At 56.9% G+C, this 15,877-nt stretch overlaps 1 protein-coding gene across 13 annotated transcripts in view; it reads left to right on the forward strand.

Annotated features, from left to right (window-relative positions):
* The window catches only part of CUX1 (cut like homeobox 1), a 377,843-nt gene that overhangs the window by 291,445 nt on the left and 70,521 nt on the right, over positions 1-15,877 (forward strand). For 5 of the 13 annotated variants that reach the window (XM_058711654.1, XM_058711653.1, XM_058711647.1 and 2 more), the window contains 5 exons: positions 8,411-8,469; positions 11,504-11,552; positions 12,356-12,452; positions 13,467-14,138; positions 15,255-15,320. In XM_058711654.1, the coding sequence (XP_058567637.1) occupies positions 8,411-8,469; positions 11,504-11,552; positions 12,356-12,452; positions 13,467-14,138; positions 15,255-15,320 (943 nt within the window). The remainder of the gene's footprint in view (positions 1-8,410; positions 8,470-11,503; positions 11,553-12,355; positions 12,453-13,466; positions 14,139-15,254; positions 15,321-15,877) is intronic. The other 8 variants (XM_058711658.1, XM_058711657.1, XM_058711656.1 and 5 more) reach the window with 3 other exon arrangements.

Here is a 15,877-nt window from a genome sequence, read left to right on the forward strand (position 1 = left end):
TGCCCCGCCTTCCTCCGCACACGGCCCGGGGGGGGGGGGGGGGGGGGGGCGACTGGCGCGGCGCTTCTGGCTCCCCTCTGACACCCACAGCCCCTCAGTGGGTTGCTTCTGTCCCCGGCATCGGGGGCACGTGCCGGGTATAGTGACCGTGGCGGGAGCCCTTGTCCCAGAAGCCACCTTATTCGTTTGCCCCGTCTCGGCTGTCGCAATGAGTAGATCTCATGTTTGCAATCTGCACGGGTCACGGTGAGAATTTGTTCTCCGTCAGGAAGCCAGAGTGACCGCTTAGGTTGTTCTTGGTCTGAACTCCAACCGTCAACAAGCGTTCTTCCCTCCTGTGGGAACAGTGAGGATCCCCTGGACACGTCTGTCAGAAGCCTGGGTGCACCGGGGCCGTCAGGTCTTTCTGGAGAGCAAGTTGTCTGGAACTGACCGCACATAGGGCAACCTTGAGCCTCCGTGAGGGAGCTAGAAGCAGGGTCCTGGGGCCCAAGACGGGGAGAGTGCCTTTGGACCCTTACCAGCTCTTGCCTGGACCGCACTGCCCTCGATGGGGTAGAAGGCCCCATCCCGCGCCCACCCGTGGCCATGCTTCCCAGCCCGGGATGTCAGACTGCCACTTCGTGCACTTGCTGGTGAAGGGTTGGTCACAAGCTGTCTGCACAGACGTGCCCTTCGTTCGTCCAGCTCTGCCAACCTTTTAGTATACTTTTTAAAAATAATTGCACTTTATTTCCAGCCTGTTGCAGCTAATGTAACGTGAAGGTAATCCTCGCACCCTAGGTCTGTGGTGCACCAGAGAGCCATGGGGCCTCCTCGGAGGTAGCTTGTTTGACGCTCAGTGACACGACTAGTGACGTGTGGGCCCAGCTCCCGGGCCAGATGTGCCCCCGCTCCGCCGGGCCTCCCGCCCTGCCCCGCGTGTGCGTGCAGAGCACATGAATGACGGCCGAGCACAGCCGTCCGTATACTAAATGCGGTACGTCCAGATGAGTTAGACAAAAACATCAGGAAAACTTTTTCTTATAGAAAGTACTTCCAGGACGTAGTTAGGCCCGTTTGGATTTTTTTAAAAAACTGACATTTTCCTTCCCAGCGCACGACCGTGTCTCTGACCCAGAGCCGAGTTTCCAACAGGTTCTGTGCTCCCGGCAGCTCGCTGGCCTGACCTCGCTGACTCAGGGCCCCCACCGTACTTCCCCCCAGGTCTCTTCCTGGCCCCTTCGGGGTGGATTTCACTCCCTGTCCCAGGAACCGCTGGGTGCCTGGGCCCCTCGGAAGAGCCGGTCCTGCCGGCTTTGGGGAGAGGGTTGAGGACCCGTGGCATTTATTTCTTCTGAGTTCCTTACTCTCCCATCAGCCTGCCCAGTGAGCACTAGCACTCATTTTTTATTTCTAGATTAAATTTAATTTTCTCGTGTTATAGCCATTTCTGACCCCAGCAGTGGCATTATTATTAGATAATTTGCCTTCCTCTCCTTTGTTACAGTTAAGGGGTCTGACTCAGATACAATCCCGCATTTGACTATGAGAGGGAGGCTATAGACCTTACATTTTTTATTATAGAGCAATTTCTTCTAAATCAGTTAACGTTTTAATGTTTGCCTTCTCAAAAAAAAAAAAAAATGAAACGCAGTTTCACAAATTAATGTTCTTTATCCGTATCTTGGGGGAATTCTTTAATACGGTGCAGTTAATGAAACAGTTTGGCAATACTTCTTCCAAAATTACCGCTCCCTTATCTTCATCTGATCTAATAATCAAAACATATCCTCTAGTAACAAGACTCTGATTCTAATTATCTTAACCCCTTGTCACCAGGAGTGAAGATCTCCCCAATATTGAACCCGCACGCAAAAGGCATCAGCATCCCCCAAAGAACGCCTCTATGCCTCCCTCACCCAAAGGAACGAGGTTAATTGAACCAGTTCCCTTCCCGGGGCTTTTTTTTTTTTTTTTCCTAATGTGTATAATTTATAGTCTCAAATCTAAACTAAACAGCAATACAATTATGAAGAAAATAGGAATGAGACCTGTCAAGTGGGCAGCTTGCTGCTTCCGCATTGGCGGCAGGGCGCGGGTCTCCGACCGAGCAGCGGTCCCTCGGAAGCAGCCAGGAGCCGCACCTGAGCTTGCCCTGGGGCTTTCCTTTCTTCCTCCTCCCTCTCCCGCCCCGCCACAGCCTCTTCCTTCTTGGGCCGTGTCGTTCAGCTCTGGGGGACCCTGGGACGCGGCGCGTGGGGCTCGAATCGGGACCGCCGCTTGAGGATGCTGAGGCTTCCGGCCCGGCTCAGCTGCTTGACATCGGGCGTGGTTTTGCCATGCATGTTGGCGATGGTCTTTGAGACAGATGCTCCTGTGCCTGATGGCAGTCACTGGTGGGGTGTGGAACTGATCCCACAGGGCACAAGGCATAACGGGCAGAGCCTTTACGCTGCGGCTTCTTGGGGTTTCTCGACCAGTACAGTACTTCTTGGTGGTAGCACTGAAATGGACCGTGTCTGGGGACTCACTGGTTCGCTTTCTCTGATACCTTGAAACTCTCCATCTCTCGCAACCAGTATTTCCTCCCTTTGCCTCAACGATCGGTTGGCAACGGTGCGAGGAGAAATGGACAGGTGGATGTTTTCCAGTCTCTCTTCCCACCGTGCTCTGCTTTCTTGAGCCAGAGTCACCCTAAACGCGTTGCTCTCCACGCGCAGCGGCATACCCTCTAGTCTTAGACGGCGAAACACGCTCAGACGTGGGTGATGTTTCTTCCTGTCTCATCTGACAAGTGCTCAAGCACAGTGCCACTTGTCCGGGCCAATTCTGTATTTGTAATTAATGAACTAACCCGACTGCCATTACAAGCCGGCTATTTTCGATAACTCTATTCTGTGGTCTTCTGTTGGAGCACTTCAATACGGAGGCAGTATAATTAGGCAGTCACCTGCACTCTCCTTGCTAAAGCACAGAAAATAAAGCTCCCGATAAATAGCTTCCATTTAAAATGGCTATTTATAAGAAAGGCTAGCTAAAAGAATGCCATTCTCCCATTAGGAGAAGGTATATTTTTTAAAGATGAGTACTTCCCACTAAGGGGGTGGTGGGCAGGTGTATTAGCATCGTCTGGGGGGGGGGACTGTCTGCAAACCACATGCCTCCCCAACTCTCTGTTCCCCTCACCCCCATCTCCTGCAAGATTCTGCTGAGCCACCGTGGAGCTCGCCTTGTCCCTCGAGGGGTTGGGCCAGGAAAAAAGAAACAACCACTTCCGTAGACTCACTTGGTGCCTTTGATCCTGGACGCTGCCTCTTTGGCACGTAGGTTCCCTCTCCCGGCAGCGGATTTACTCTGCGCTGAGGCCGCCTTCCGTCCTGTTTCGGTGAGCGTCCCATCGATGTCTCGGGCTCACCACACGAGCAGGCGTGATGGTGATGCGGTCTCACGGAGGAGGTCACTGAGGTGAGGAGAGGCCCGTGCACGCGCCTGCCCGCCAGCAGGACTGACTTAGCCTGGATGGCACAGGCGAGCCCAACAGCAGGGAGCCCGGGACCGAGCTCCCCACAGCCTTGTCCTGGCCGGATCTTGAAGACGGTGTGAGCACAGAGTCAGGGAGAGGAAAGAAGGAGGTTTCCGTGGGGAAGAGGAGGCAAAGGTGGCCCCGGTGCAGGAAGCAGAGGCGATCTGCGTGGCCGCGGTGGCGAGGCCCCGGGAGAGAGCACGCTGGACTCAGTCTCTGAAAACCTGAGGGGCTCCATGCTAGCGGCCTCGAGGTCCACGTGAGGATTGAGGTAGGAGCGGGAGGCCACAGGTGGGCTCCTCCAGAGTGGCTGTAAACCCGGACCCATCACTGGAAACGTTTTCAGGAGCTGATTACTTACGGGAACCTACGACGCGTCCTCTTGGCAGGACACCCGTGCCCCCGGCCACCTGGAGATGGACCGAGGCGTTTCACCTGCAGGCCGCCCCCGGATCGCGGCACACCTAGCTGACCATGACGGGCAACGTCCAGGCGGCCTGAGCACGGAGCCTGGGCCCTCCTGGTCTGTGATGGCGCCATTCCGTGAGAAGGAGTTGGCCGCCTAGGTCACACCTGGACCACAGCTCGTGGAAACTGGCAGTGACCCGTGCCGGGAGCGAGCCCTCCAGTATAACTGTCACTCCCCCTCCACCGCCTGGCCTTGTGCCCGCGGGCCCTCTGGGCTTCCCCCCACCCCGCCACACCCAGCATCTGTAGGTCCTAAATTCGCGTGGGAACCGTGGAGACCAAATGGGCTCCCCGTGCAGGTGGAATCCTAAGCCTGGACCTCAGACATGCAGTGTCTACCTGAGGGCCTGGGCCTCAGGCCCCCCCCCCCCCCCGTCCCCACCGCCCCCCACCGCCACCGCCCTGGACCGGGAGCCCGGTCACACCTCCTCATTCGTGACTGGTGGTCCCCGTGAAGACAGGGGTCACACCCTGATGCCCCTGGCCGGCGCTGTCGCTCCTAAGAAAACACGGCTGAAAGCCTGGCTCTGACCATCCCTGGAGGAAAGACGGAGGCGTCTGCCCACGGCAGCGCCCCCACCTGACCGGCCCACCGTCTCTTTTGGGGCAGAGATACGTTACTGCCCGACCCCTGCTGTGCCGGCCAGAAGAAGGGCCTTGCCGAGGGTCTCTGCCTCAGAGGCCCCTTCATTTGGCAGCCCTAAAACAGGGGGCAGGCGTGTCAGAACTTGAGTAAGAGGCGTCTTTTATAAACGTGGCACCCGTCTGCCACACGCCGGTATGCCTTGCGTTTCAAATTAAATTTCCTTAATTCTTCAAGGCTTAGCCAGGTTCTTAAGCACTTCCTCTGGATAATTAATTCATCTAGCAATTCAAGATAATTTGACGAGCACCTCCTGAGCTCCCGGAACGACATGTATGCTCCCTGTCACTGAACGGACGTGACCCACGTCACGTGGTCCTCTCAGAGGGGCATTTGTGTGTCCTGCGTGTCCTCACCGCGGCCCTTTGAAAACCCGTCATCCAGATGAGGAGCGTGAGGCCCGGCAGGTGTGAGCCCCTCACCCAGGGGGACACCCTTGCAGGCCAGGAGTGGGCCAGCAGCCCATCTCTGACCCTTGACCTTTTCTCACCTCTCTGTGAAAGCCCTGGCGGGTTCCTTCGCCAAGCACCTTTCCGGGAAGATACCCTGGTTCCCAGATGCTGCACACACTAGACGCACTGCCTGCCTGCCAGTGGCACTTCACGGCCAGCGCTGCCCCGGGCACCCGTGCTCCTCCTCCGTGGGTCTCCCGGGGAGCTGGGATGTGGCGAACTCCATAAGGGGCGCCCCTGGATTCAGAACCGGAGAGTCCCTCCCAGAATCATGCAGTCTGTTCAGTACCACCCCCCAGGGTTAAAGTCCTAGCAACCACGGGAACGGTAACAACCATTTGCGAAGCGTTTTTCCGCGTGCCAAGCACTTAGCATTATTTCCTCCAGTCCTTGCCAAACCACTATACCGTGTTCACCAAGACCCCCATTTTATACATGAAGAAACTGAGTTCAGTGTCTTGTTAAATAAAGGTCACCCCGCCACTAAGTGGCAGAGCCAGGCCTTGGCCCTGACCTGTCGGGCTCCGGAGCCCAAGCTTCCAGTGAGTGCCTGGTCTGGCCTCCGCACACGCACCTTCTCGGTTCCTCCTGGAATTACCGACAGGTGCGGCCGGCCTCTGCTCTAACTAGGTCTGATGGTAGAACCCAGTGACACGTTTGCTCTCTGGGCAGACAGCCACCTCTGCAGAAGCGATGCCAACATTAAACGAGATCGCGTTTGGGGCACGGAACCCGGCCCACCCCAAGGAGCACCAGCGAAATCGGAGCAGAGCCTTCCTCCGCAGAGAACGACAGACGGAGCACCTGTTGCCTTTCCAGATTGAGAGTTTTGGAAACTAGACTTTGCAGGCACCCAGCAGGGAGTTTCTGGTCTGAAGCCCAAGCAGAGGACCATTGATCTTTCTTTCCATGGTGGGCATATCTCATACCACAGGCCGTGTGCCTCCTGCCCCTTCACGCCACTACGAGTATGGCTCTGGGGACATCGCACTCCCCAGAGACCGTGGTGAAGATGGGCTCGAGGTGCTCACGGGTCAGGACAGGCTCTGTCAGGCGGCCCCGCCAGCCCGCATCCAATCATCTGCCCGAAGAAGTGAACATCAGAGGTTTACAGATGCGGTCTTGGGTTCTTCTTGATTAAGATGCCCCCAGGGGGGGTGACAAATTTCAGCAAAAGCTATTCAGTTCTCAGCGAAAAATGTCACATCCGACCAAGTTACACAGCTCCAGTCCTAAAACCTTCTAATTAGGGCCCATCACAGGTCTGCAAAGCCATGCTCCCTGGGAGGCTGGGCCGTGATGACAGCCCCACATCAAAGGCCCTGTGGCGCCTCATCTGCACCAGGACCTTGCCCCGTGCTCTTCTGCTTGGCCCTTTGAGGTCGTTGCTGCCCTTCCCGTATTTCACAGATGAAACACTCATTACCGAGCCCCAAGGTGTCCAGCTCATGAGTGACGGAACTGACTCCAGGTTCCATGCCGCACCGGGTTCGGAAGCGGTCCGTATTTTCCCCTCTCCCTGCCCTCCCTCCTGTCTGTCTCGTGTTCCCTGAACACGACCAAGTTGTGCGTGTGTCCCAAATCCAGCATCCCTGACCTCCGGCCTGGTACCAGATCACCTTTTGTCTGGGAGTGCTCCCTGCACTCGATCGTAGGGGAGTGACATAAGCGCTTCTTCAAGAGACCTGCAGAGACCCTGGTGTGGGAATATGACTGTATGCTACCCCCCCCCGCCTCCCCCCCCCCCGCCTCCCCCCCCCCCCGCCTCCCCCCCCCCCCCCCCCCGCCGTTTGACTGGGACGAGAAACCGTTAGGAAGTTGACAAGGGGTCATAAAAAGGAACTAGGGCAGAGCAGTTTTACACCATGGAAATACACGAGAAACCGCCAGCAAAGACGACAGGAAAAGAGGAGCGAAATGAGTTTAGCTTACAGAACACCCGAATCCTTGAACAGCAGGCAGATTGAGATGCATGTTGAGCATCCAGCCCGATGGGCCGGATGGGCATGTCCTCCCCAAACTCTAGAACATTCTCACCCGGACTTAAACTGTAGCTGCGGTCGTGGCTGGCCACGCAGAACCCTGTGGATGGGAAGGCGCTGTGGATTCCGCCCCCCAGGCCCGGAAACCTGCTAAATTGTCTGCCATCCCCTGCCCCAGCTGGGTCTGTCTCCTTCCCCTTTGTGGGAGGTCACAAGCAAACTAGTCCAAACACCCTCACGGAGGAGCGCGTCCTCTGCCCACCACCCACAGCTAACGGCCTCTCCTGGCAAGAAAGCCCTGCAGAGCTCTGTGCAAACCGATTACATCAATGCCCCGTGAGTTCGCAGACCCTGATGGAGCACGTCAGAGCGTCATCCTATCAGGGGAGCGTGTCACCTCGCCCTCCCTCTGAAGGGCACGCGAGGGCCAGGGAGTCGGCTGCGCCCCGCCTTGGCCCTGCTGGCCAGCTGCCCTCCGAGGGTCCTCCCGTGCCAACGCTCCACGACGAAGGGCTCGAACCCCTTGTCAGCAGGGTCCCCGCCAGAGGTGTTGACATGCGACTGACTGCCTGTGTCAGCTTGCCTAATATATTTCGGGAAAAGCCACGTGCTGATTTTAAAGTGCTGAGAACTTCTCTCCGTCCTGTTTGCCATTTCACGGTATTTCATACAAAATGGCCTTTTCTTGTTCTGTTTTCCATTTACGTAAAGCCTTGTCCCACCTCGGTTAAGTTTTATGCTACGCTGTGTGTGACCACGCCTGCACGCGGGCCCATTCACACCCGACCGTGCCCATTCACGCACACACGCGCGCCGGACCAGAAGCGTGAGGGCCAAAAGGCGACCCCCACGTGTCACCACCATTCACTTCTAGGTGCCGGTGTTCCCTCTCAGGGACGGCTGGATGGCTTAGAGGGAGTGCAGTCGGCGATGGCTGTCCCAGTCCAGACGGGCTGCCATAACACAACATCCGAAACCAGGGGTTTAAGCCACAAACATTTTATTCTCAGAGTTCTGGAGGCTGGGAAGTCCAGCATCAAGGCTCTGGCAAATTCCGCATACGGTGAGGACTTCTCTCCTGGTTCAGGGACTGCCGTCTGTCCGTCCACTGTGTCCTCACATTCCTAGCAGGGCAAGGGAGCTCTGCGGGGTCTCTTTCATGAGGGTGCTGATCTCATCCATGGGGCTCCCACCTCACGCCCCCGTCACCCCCGAAGACCCCGCCTCCTCACACCATCACCTTGGGGGTCGGGATGCGATACACGAATTTGGGGGGGGGGGGGGCACAGACATTTGTTTCGTAGCCAAGTCCACCCACCTGTTTCAGACACAGCCACTAATAAAGTTCCTCTGTTTGCAGCAACTGGAAGAAAAACTCAAAGGACAGGCTGACTATGAGGAAGTGAAGAAAGAACTAAGGTAAGTGTGGAGACGCCTGCTCGGCCACCCGCCAGTCCGGGCTCCTCAGCGACATTTGCTCAGGAGACTCTGCACCAGGAATGGGTGGGGGGACCAGCCACGGGTCCTTGCCCCGGGCCGCCCAGAGCCATGGGCGTTTGCACTCAGGCCTGTGCCTGAATTCTCCGGACTTTCCATAAAACTCTGCGCGTTTAAAGTAGGCCAGCACGCACAGAATCAAAGGAGACGTTGCCTTTCAAGCAATTATAAAACACAGGGCCATGTTGCAGACAGAAGTTCCCTGAACAGGAGCAGAGCAGGGAAATGCTTTCCCGTCGAAAGAGTTCCCGTGGCCTCCCACCCCCTGCCCACCTGCAGGTGCCAGGACTTTCTTCTCCCAATGTCCAGTTTCCCCTCCGAGAGGCAACAGCTAAAAGCCTGTCACCCCTCCAGTGCTAACGTTTACACTCTCAAGGTGAAGTCCCCTCCCCACGCCCGGCCTCCCTGCCTCCCCGCCTCCCCCTGCCTCCCCCTGCCTTCTCAGACTCCCTGCCCCCCCCCCCCAAGGTCGCCCAGCCCTGGAGTTCATGGGCAGCCCCCACAGTGCAAAGGGCCCTCTTCTCCCCCAGTCTGGCCGCAGAGTCTGTCCCTGAGCGTCCCTGCCTCCGTGGCTGGGCCCTCAAACACTGCGAAGACAGCCACCCGGCCCTCCAGGCCTGTGCTCTCCACTGCTGCTGGAATGAGGGTCCTTCTGCTCCCCGCCAACCCCTCCGCAGACCTCCTGGCGTCCCGCAGCCTCCCCTTTGGCCTCCGGATCCCCACTCTGATCCTGGCATCTCCCTCCCGCCTCTCCTGGCTGACCCTCCCCCTGCACCTCGGGCCCCCTCCCCCTCCCCTGCCAACCCACCAGCTCCTCTCTCTTGCTGACATTTTTAACTTCTCCTTTTAAAATAGGCCACACCCCCTCGCCATGCCGTTCTTTGTATTCTTAATGATCCCTCGGGTTTGCCAAAAATGCCCACGGGAAGGCCTCTTCGACCTTCTTGCCACCAGGTCTCCCGTCGCCCTGGCTGGGCCACGAACGCTTCCGGCCTCCCAAGGGAGTTGCCTGCAGGCGGCTCCCCAGCCCCACGCCCAGCACAGCTCTCCCCGCACAGTCTCGCCCCCTCTGGCCACAGGCAGCCTCACAACCCCTCCGTGGCCACCCGTACACCTGCCGACACGCAGATCCAGCCGTGGGGCGTTCGTTACTTACCCGTCCGGCCTTCTAGATCTGCCTCTCCCGTCCCCACGTCCCCTCCTCCCTCTCTTCCTCCCACGCAAAAGGAAACATTGTGTGCCTTCTAGTGTCGAGTCAGAAAACTCTGATGCGAAGGCCTTCGCCCCCAGCCCAGCCGCTGCACTCCGGCCCCCGGCCCCTCCCAGAACCGCACCCGTATTCCTGGAGGCCCTTTCTGTCGCACCTGCGCGCACCAAGGCCCCACCTCAGCCCCACATCTGCATCCGAACGCCCCATTGGGATGGCTTTGCTGCTGAAATGTGTTCAACCCAAGTGCCCTCCCAAACACACGCCTCAGTCCCCATACCCGTCCCCTCCGCGGGCTCCCTGCCCACCTTGGTGGTCTGTAAAATACCCTGCTCCTTCCAGGCCTTTGTGAGACACTGACTCCTCCTGAGACAGACCCCATCTCCAACCCAATGGGATTTCTGCCGCCAGGGGGACCCACCAGGTTTTCACTTTCACACACTCTTTGGATTTTGTCTTCTAAGCACATGGCAGCCGACGGAGTCCACACGGGTGAGGGGCAGAGTGGCTCCGATCCTCCCGAGGGCCAGGCACCTAATAGGTCATCGGTAAAGATTTGCCGAATAAATTGAAAAGATACTGGTGTTTGGGGTCTACGCTCATAGACTCACTCCGGTCTTTTGTTACACGATGTTAAAGATCTCAGACAAGAATATAGTTGCGCACACGAAGGCCATAAAAAAAGACAAGTTCCAGACTGCTCGTCACTTCTCTCCCGGCTGATGCAGTGGGGCCCCGAGTTCTTATTATTTTCAATAGCTCACCATAAAATAAAATTATGAGGTTCCCTCCCCCCTGCTCCACCCCTCCCCGCAGCTGCTCTTCCGTTCCTGTTTTGTTAGTCTACGTGACGAGGGCCACTCTGAAGATATAACCACAGATAAACTAAGCCGTCAGCTCCTTACTGGCTGCCACGGTGGCAATGGCAGAGCGTGGTCTCCTGGGGCCCTGGGCATTTTTACACCATGCTCTCTCTGTGACACTTCCGTGGAGCTTAAAGAGGGCAGGGGCCAGAGTCACAGCCGTAAGAACTCTGGGAGAGCACGGGTGGCCCACTGCCTGGGACTACGGAGGCTCTCACTCACCTTCCCAAGCTCCTGGGGCCACGTGGACTCACAGAAAGGAAAGGGTGTCCCCTTAAATAGTGGTTCTGGGCACCTGCACTCAACTCGGCTGTGGGACTTGTTGAAACAGGCCTGGACGAAGTGATTTCAGTGATAAGGAGGACAAAGGAGAAATAGTCCTGCTCCCCCACACCGCCAGGGGCTACAGAGTAGGTCTGCGACCAGCCTTTGAGCCATCCAACTTGGGACCTTACTCTTTGACCATTTCCCCCGGGGCCCAGGTGCCAGGCACCAAGCGAGCGTCTGGCCCCGGGAGCAGGTAGGAGGGATGAGCTTTCTCTCCCTGGCTTCCTTCTTACAACCTTAACATTCCCTGTACGCTTGACAAATACATTCCACTTGCAACAATGTTATGTCTGTGTTCAACTTTAAAATTATACTCTGAACAGCCCTGGTGTGATTCCATATGGAATGATTTACATGCTGGGCAAGAAACTTTTGCGGGCCAACTGCTAGTTGAATAGCTATTCTAGAGACACTATCAGATGATAATGCTGCCAGGGAGGTGGTTAGAGCTCTCGGTTCCTCGGTTCCTGGAGTGCAGGAAACTGATGTCAGTGCTCGTGAGTGTGGCGGTCGTCAAAGGTACGCGGGGGAAATGACTGGTCTGTCTTGCTCTTCACAGCATTCTGAAATCCATGGAGTTTGCACCGTCCGAGGGAGCTGGGACACAGGTACACGGTCTCATTTGCTTTCAGTGTGTGCGAGGTCAGCTCGCCGTGCTCACTCGTCCGTCCCCGGGCGGGCATCACGAGCTCAAAATGTCTATGAAACCTCCCACCTGCAGCTGACGAGCAATTTCTCAGGAACCTTAAGCAAGTTCAGGCACGTTATCTTTAATGTAAAAAGAGGCAAGAAGAGAAGAGTCAGTGTTTTCCAAACTGGTAACTCAGTTCACGTGACACTGTGATTTAACTCGGGCGGGCACTAAGAACATGGCTAAAAACAGTCTGAGATTATGTCAGAGACCCGCCCAAAATGGACTGGCTTTTATTATCTGCTGCCTCACGTGGAAAAGGGACGGGGCAAGATGACAGCGGCACATTGTCTACCTGGTGGCCGCGTAGACTTTGAGGCACCAAACAGAAGCCCACTCCTGATGCCCAGACGGCAGCTGACCCTTTGGGGCGGGCAACCTCTGCAGTGACCTTCGGACAGCCAGTTCTAATGCCCGATGAGGCACAGGTCTAGACCCCCTGGACGTGGGGACGGAATAGAGCATGATTAGTTGTCTAGAAGCCACGTGGACGTAAAAGAAGATGTAAAAGCTCCAGGTGGAACGCATTCCTTTGGAAAGGGACTCGAGCGTTTCCCACGTGCACGTGACCATCTTCAGGGGAAGGCAGACCTCTGTAACGTATCGGAGTCAGCCGAGTCGGGCGCACGAGCCATCAGAGCAGGGGGTGTGGGGTTCTGGTGGCCCCGGGGAGCGGGAGGGTGGCCGGCCCCGCGGTGAGCCCTGCTCTGCCCCATCTAGGACGCATCCAAGCCCCTGGAGGTGCTGCTGCTGGAGAAGAACCGCTCGCTGCAGTCCGAGAATGCCGCGCTGCGCATCTCCAACAGCGACCTGAGCGGTAGGTGGACGGCATCGCGTGCCGTGCTCGGTCCCTTCCGGGGGTCGAGGAAGAGGAAGGTGAACCGTGAGTCTGGGCCGATGCATGACGGGAACATCACCGGTTGATGACAGCCTTGACTAATGAGTGCTTGGTCTCCTCCTGGTCCTCCTCACTGCTCCTCCCCTCCCCTCCCCGCCCCGCTTAAAGATGGTCAAGGCCGGATGTGTGGCCGCAGAGCGCCTGCGGAGGTCAGTTAGAGCCAGTGTTGCAGGACATCCAGGAGGGACACTCGGAGGATGTTGGCTTTTCTGGTCTTTTCCCAGTTGTGCGGCCTCTCTCTTGTGGTGTTTTCCGGGGCTGCTTGTGGAGGCCCGGCCCTTCCAGCCTCAGTGGAGCTTTTCTTCCTTCGTCAGGTTTTCCTTGGGAGCGCATCCCCCATCCTTAGCCTTTCTTTGCTCGTCCCAAAATGGTGGCGTCACTGACTGCTTCTGGGTTTGGCAGCTGGTAAACCGTTTAACAGTGTCTCGGGCTCCGATGATATTTCGTTCTTAAAATGTGCGTGCCTTCGATCGAGTGGACTCGGTACAGTGCATTCGCCTCAGAGCAAGTGGTGTGAGAGAACCCGTTGGTCCCAAAATGTCAGTGTTTGCTGCTCCTCAGGTGGGGCCCTTCTGGTAATAGCTCGAATGCTAGCGGCCCGATCAGAGGCCCCGCGACCTGTCGACTCTTTACTGTGTGTGGTACCGGCTCCTTGTCACTTTAGGACTTTAAATCTATGTCGAGGGGACTCTCCAGGCTGCAACGTACAAGAAAGGTGCAAACATGAAATGCATGTTGCTTGTTTCGGGGGGCCTCGTTTGGCTAATTTAAAAATTCAATTGAAAAACAGACCAACACACCTCATTGGCCCTTGTAAAATCTGCACTTTTTGGTTTTTTTTTTCCCTTTTGTGGGGCAAACTCTGCATTTTGGTCTTGGTTTTTTTTCCCTTTTGAATCCCCCATAATGCATTATGTTTGCCCTTCCTTGTAGGGTCAGCCAGGAGAAAAGGGAAAGACCAGCCTGAGAGTCAGCGTCCTGGACCTTTGCCGGCCTCCCCTCCTCCTCAGTTGCCCCGCAACACGGGGGAGCAGGCTTCAAATACTAATGGTACACACCAGTTCTCACCAACGGGGTTAACGCAAGACTTTTTCAGCTCATCCCTGGCAAGCCCCAGCCTGCCCCTGGCTTCTACGGGAAAATTTGCACTAAACTCTCTCCTCCAGCGACAGCTAATGCAGTCCTTCTACTCCAAGGCCATGCAGGAAGCAGGAAGCACAAGCGTGATTTTTTCAACAGGTCCATACAGCACAAACTCCATATCTTCCCAAAGTCCATTACAACAAAGCCCAGATGTAAATGGCATGGCCCCGTCTCCCAGCCAGTCAGAAAGTGCTGGGAGCGTCTCCGAGGGCGAGGAGATAGACACTGCGGAAATCGCCCGGCAGGTGAAGGAACAGTTGATCAAGCACAATATCGGACAGCGCATTTTCGGACATTATGTCTTGGGACTGTCTCAGGGGTCCGTGAGCGAGATTCTGGCCCGGCCCAAGCCATGGAATAAACTGACCGTTCGCGGCAAGGAGCCCTTTCACAAGATGAAGCAGTTCCTCTCGGATGAGCAGAACATCCTGGCTCTTCGCAGCATCCAAGGCAGACAAAGAGGTGAGAGGCTCTCGCGGGGTGGTGCCAGCGTGCGAGCCCGGCACGGAGTTGTGTGTGAGTGCGCGTGCGCGTGTGTGTGAGCTGAAACGTCCGTGCGTCACAGCAGGTAAAATTCCGTTCGCCGCTACCATCTCTGGGGTCCGAAGGTCGGCGGCATGAGCCGGAGCCGACAGATACGGGGGGCCTGGCCTCTGACACTCGCTCAGCCCCCCGCATGTAGTAAACTCAGAACTAAAGTGCCGCCCGTCAAATCGGACGGAATCGCATCCTGTACGGCGTCCCGACGCGTGTCGCGTCCAGCGGTCCGATTGGCAGTGGGCGCTGGCCTCACGTGGGAGGAGCCCTCGGGTAGCGCCCGGCCCCAGCACAGCAGCGGCAGCCGGCGGGGAGAGCGTAGCAGCCACGTGCCCCTCCTCTTCCCACGCACACGGGGGGTGTGTCCCGTGGCCAGCTCTCTCCCGGTGTGACCTTCCATTAGTGGTTCCTTTAGCCGAAACCAGCCAGACACCAGCCTGCCTTGAGTAAGATCCGTGAAAGCTCTATGAAAACCGCCTTCCTCCCCCACCCTCCACAAATATGACAGCCACTCCTATCCCTGATGGAAAGAATCCCCTTCCCTCCCGAACGACGGGATCATTCCGCTCGACCAGCAGTGGTAGAGAAGGGTAGTCTTACCAGACACACTGGAGACGCAGCAAACAGGGAAGGGAGACGCTTTCAGGAGCGTCGATTTGCACAGGGCACGTTGAGCTTTCTGTGGCGATGTTAACTGAAATTGACTGTCTTTGGATGATTAATGTGAGCTTTGTGCCGGGGGCTGGTGGGCGACGCGCTCGGCGGCAGGCGGTGCCCCCTCCCTTTGACCCTCACGGCTTCGGTGCCGTGGGCCACTCCTTAGGTCTGTCTGATCTTCCACAGCAGGGCCTTGGCCTCTGCGGGCCGGCCGGCCGGCCAGGGAAGGGCCTCTCGAAGTTTCTAGTACCTCCCGAGGTGTACAGGAAGCCCTGAGCCCTTTCTGTAGTGACAGGAGGCTCAGACGTCATGTCACACAGCCCATATCGTCAACGCCACCGTCCCCCTGATTGTTTTGTTCTTACCACACTTGTTTTTCAACAGAGAATCCAGGCCAGAGCCTGAACAGACTATTTCAGGAAGTACCGAAACGAAGAAATGGGTCTGAAGGTATGTCGCAGGCAGGTGTTTTTCTTTGCAGTTAGTAAAAACCTAGGAAGCAGCATGTCCTTAGCTGTGCATTTGGGTTAAAACTGTGCAGTGTGATTCTGGCCTGGAACCTGATGGAAAAACAGCTAGTAAGTATAAAACAAAGCACGGGTTCAAGTACGCACGGTCCCTTCCTCCCCAGCTGCCCGCACCCTACTGGGTGCGCAAGAGGTGAGGCGGGGAAGCACCGCTAAGAACCAGCCCCCACCCCCACCCCCACCCCCACCCCCACCCCGGACCAGCCCAGCCCCCCGCTCAGGTGCAAATTACACCTTTCCCCGTTTTCTCAGAAGCAGCCAAGAGCTAACGACTTTCGCTCTGAGAAAAATCAGGTGACCGAGACAATGAGATACTGCTGCTTCCTCGTACTTCCTTTTAACTCTGAAATGCGTTCAAGGTGCTACGGAGTGGACAGATCCCCAGTGTCATTATCGGTTCTCCTCTGGGCCCTGGCGAGCCAACCCGCACTGTGCTCCGGGGCGCTGCATCTTCACAGGGGCCGCGCCCCAGCGGTGTGC

The sequence above is a fragment of the Neofelis nebulosa genome, chromosome 18, assembly GCF_028018385.1.
Source record: "Neofelis nebulosa isolate mNeoNeb1 chromosome 18, mNeoNeb1.pri, whole genome shotgun sequence".
NCBI lineage: Eukaryota > Metazoa > Chordata > Mammalia > Carnivora > Felidae > Neofelis > Neofelis nebulosa.